We start from the raw sequence: 3,906 nt of genomic DNA, 5'->3' as shown, positions 1-3,906 counted from the left end.
AGAGGAAAACACCTTTTTTTTAAAGGATAAAAAAATTTTTTTTTTTTTTTTTGAAAAAAAAAAAAAAAAAAAAAAAAAAAAACATTAGCCCTTTCGGTTTCAAAACCCTTAAGCAATTTTGTTTGTTACAAAACATAGGTAGAAGGAGCCCTCTAGTGGTGTGCATGCGATATGGACAATGTGAAACCAAGTTTATTTGTATCTTCTTCTGGTTACTCATTGTCATAATCCAGGTTGAAAGAGACTGTGAAAGTATTGATGACCCAAAAATTTCACAATTCAGCAACTAAATAATTAAATAAATAAACACTTAAATATAAATGTATTGTAATATAAAAATTTTAGGAAAAGACATTGGGAATAAGTCGCAATGTCTTATTTTCAATTAAGACATTGGCATAAATTTTTAATTGCTTTAAGACTTTCCTTGACTATTAATTAAATGCTTAAATATATCAAAAGTGCCACTATCCAACAAATAAAAACTCATATGTGATCCTTTGCAATTGTTTTTGTTTTACTTCATGTAAATAGTCTGTTGTTGTTGCTGTTCTTGTTGTTTATCTACAAATACACATGCATATTTTGTATATTTTTAAAATCATGCTACTTAGTTGCACATTTCTTTGAAATCAGAGTATGCTACCATGAACATTTGCCCTTTCTGTACAATCTGCTATTCTTACTTTTTGTCTTGATATATTTTTTCTTTGTTTAAATCTACCTGCTTCGATTTGCCTGTCACTTTGCTGCTGGTGGACTTGAATTTCACTATTAAGGGAAATAAAGATTTGTTCTATTCTGTTCTCTATTCTTCTCCAAAATAAGCAGGCGATACTATAAATAAAGTTGTGTGTTGCAAATAATAATAATAATAATAATAATAATAATAATAATAATAATAATAATAAATGTGTTAGCTACTAATCTGTAACCATCCTAGTTCCTGCAGAGGAAACATACATTTTAATTCCGTGGATGTTTTTGCAAAATAAATTGTTGCACGGCACTTGAATGCAGCACAACTCTCACTTTCATCAACTGTCCAATCAGAGTGCGGGATGCTGGGACGCGTGTGTTTCTTGCTCGTGGTGCTAGCACCGTAGACGCGTGAGCGAGGAGACTAGCTTGATAAAGGTAAGCTTGTCGAAATGTTGCATACTTAATCACCAAGAGCATTTATCGTTTCTTCCGAACATCATTCATCGACCCTATAAGGTATTTAGTAAAACGCAGTGAAGTGTCTTCGTCTCGGTTTTCATAAACCCCTTTCCTTTTATTAACCCGCGAGCTAACCGTTGCTAGATATTAGCTTTTTATAGCGGCCGGCTAGTAACATTAAACGGTCATCAGCCAGCTTAATTAAGTCACATAATGAAAACTGTATTGTATTTAAGGTTCCTGTTTCCATGCCCGTATACTAACTAGCAATCGAAGAAATAATAGGGTTAAGCTTGTCTCGTTTTGTTTGCTAAAACGTTGTTCTTAGCACGCCGTTAGATGTTTGGAACCGCCCATACCAGTATAGGGATTTGTTATAATTGCTTTTTGATATTTTGAAAGAAGGATAGAACGCTGCATATTTATTTATCTTGAAATCCACAGTAACTCACAGTCATCGTTAGACGTTTTTATGTCGTAAAAACAGAGATGCTAGCTTTAGAGCTCCTGTCATTATGTCAATGCGTCATCGGATTGTTGCTCAACACTCCAATCTACCTTGAAATCTGCAAGCCCAACTTGCCTTACCATATTTTATCACAGTGTTATGTTTACTGTTGAAAAACCACTTTGCTGACATCGTTTTTCAAAAGAAACAAGTTGTTGTCCTTTGAAAAACAATTAAATTAAGCTATGAATTCTTTACAGTCTGCTCTGGATTTAAACACGTTTCCCAGGTATGAAATCGGTAGACATTTTTAGTCTAAAGAGCTAAATAGATTAATAGACCGCTTACTTGATTTAAAACAAATCTACTGATCTTTAACTAAATTAACCTTGGTTTATATCAATAAGAGGACTGAATGAAAATGCACAATGAATGTATTTGGGATGTTTCTCTTATGTTTCATATTGTGTACCAAATATTATAAGTTTGTTTTTGAGTCTTTGGCAATTGTAGCCAAAGACATGTCAACATCTATTTTTCACCATCACTTTGTGGTTTTGTCATTGTCCTGAACTGTTTACTCCAATTCTAGCTTTTATTAAGGCTTCTAATAACTACCATTATATGGAATTATGTTTAATGTTTTATTTTTTTTTATTTTTTTACAGAGGAAGGCAGTGACATTTGGTCATCATGGATGCAAGTAAGAGTACAGACAAAAATAAAACCGTTGCAACTTTCAATAGTTTCATCCCTGCAACTTGTCTTTCATCACTTATGAAATGTTGATGTTCCCATGTTGTGCACCAGATAATTGTACAGAGATGATAGATGATCTCAGGCTTAATTAAAGAAGTAGGTTAAATGTAATGTTGACAGTCTTTGTTGAGAGGAAAATGTTGACATTTTAAAATCTTCATATATACTGAAATATATTTTCTTATTTGATTATTTCTGGACATCCTCCTCTGAATAGACTTCCTAAAATATTTTGATTGTAGTCTCTTTCCTGCTTATGAAATCCCACTAATGATGAATATTTTATAGCTTTAAATGCTACTTTCACTTACTTCTGAACCAACACAGATGAATAACTCTCAAGTTAAAAACACAATTAATTCTTTACCTTTGCAGGTAAAGGGGATCAAACGATGCCAAATCCAGGTGGACAGATGGGCAAACCTGTCGGATTCCCCTTTATGGAAAAGTCAGTGACAATTATCTTAACTACCTTCCAAGTTAACATGTTTGATTACATTATTCGGTTCATAATTAATTGTTCTGCATTGTCTAATTGCTACACAGCCACAAGACACAAATGAAAGGAAACGCATACATTATCATTAATCTGGTTGTTTTAAGTCTATTTATAACAGATGACTTTAGTACATGTGTAGTGCAAGGCAAATTGTGCTTCTCTGTGAATTGCATTGGTGAGAATTTTTTTTTTCTACTGCCAAAAGTTGCTTCGTTTTGGTTTCTTTGTCACTCCTGCCAGATAATGTCTCAAACAACAAATAAAACTGTCTATTCTTGTGCTAAGCGACATATTGCTGTGTATTAATTTCACCATTTGTAACGCATGTTAATCGTTTGGTAGACACGGTTCTCAAAAATAGTTTTACTGTAGAGCTCAAATATGGGCAAAGCATTTCAAAGAGGGTTATAGTTTGATTGAAAATCAAAAAATATATATATATATTTTTTTTTTATCTAAATTTAGTCTTATTACTTGCTTCATTTCGGTGACAAAGTGAATCAAACCTAATTTATTCTTTGCTAAATAGCTGGAATTACTTTGTTCAAGTTGAAAGCTGTTACTAGCACCTCCCAGTAAATTCATTATTTTAAGCTGGGTTTCCTTTTGCATGCATTTAATTGACTTTTGCTATTTTAGTCGATTAATAAAATGTGAAATGCACTCAGTTCCACTTTTGAGACAGCTCTCGGCTCTGCATTGCTCTAACTTTAGCATGAGAGGAAACCTAAATAAAGTCGTCTCTAATGCCTTCTGTTTTGGTCTTGTCCAAGAAGCCAACTCGATGTGCAACTTTTTTTTTTTTTTTGTTTTGTTTTGTTTTGCTTTGTTTTTACTGCATCTCAAAAATCACTGGTAGTCAGCAGATTATGGTAAATTAGGTTGCTCATAAACTCTTCTAATTGTGATGAGTCATTCATGTCTGCTTAAGATAAAATTAGGAATGGACTGCATTTTTTTTTTTTTTTTTTTTCTTAATTTCGACTGGGGGGTTTTTGGGCTCTTTTTTGCTGCCACAGAACATCATTTTTTATCTGCT

At 32.8% G+C, this 3,906-nt stretch overlaps 1 protein-coding gene across 4 annotated transcripts in view; it reads left to right on the top strand.

Moving 5' to 3' along the window:
* Positions 1-1,033: 1,033 nt before the first annotated feature.
* The window catches only part of nap1l4a (nucleosome assembly protein 1-like 4a), a 14,698-nt gene continuing 11,825 nt past the window's right edge, over positions 1,034-3,906 (top strand). For 2 of the 4 annotated variants that reach the window (XM_015052777.1, XM_015052779.1), the window contains exons 1-3: positions 1,035-1,137; positions 2,278-2,316; positions 2,742-2,816. In XM_015052777.1, the coding sequence (XP_014908263.1) occupies positions 2,303-2,316; positions 2,742-2,816 (89 nt within the window). In that variant the 5' untranslated portion in view covers positions 1,035-1,137; positions 2,278-2,302. Of the gene's footprint in view, positions 1,138-2,277; positions 2,317-2,741; positions 2,817-3,906 lie in introns of all 4 variants that reach the window. The other 2 variants (XM_015052778.1, XM_015052776.1) reach the window with 2 other exon arrangements.

The sequence above is a fragment of the Poecilia latipinna genome, unplaced genomic scaffold (genome assembly GCF_001443285.1).
Source record: "Poecilia latipinna isolate Pla-1442-1.1 unplaced genomic scaffold, P_latipinna-1.0 Scaffold1132, whole genome shotgun sequence".
NCBI classification, from domain to species: domain Eukaryota; kingdom Metazoa; phylum Chordata; class Actinopteri; order Cyprinodontiformes; family Poeciliidae; genus Poecilia; species Poecilia latipinna.
This window is presented reverse-complemented; position numbering and strand designations above follow the sequence as displayed.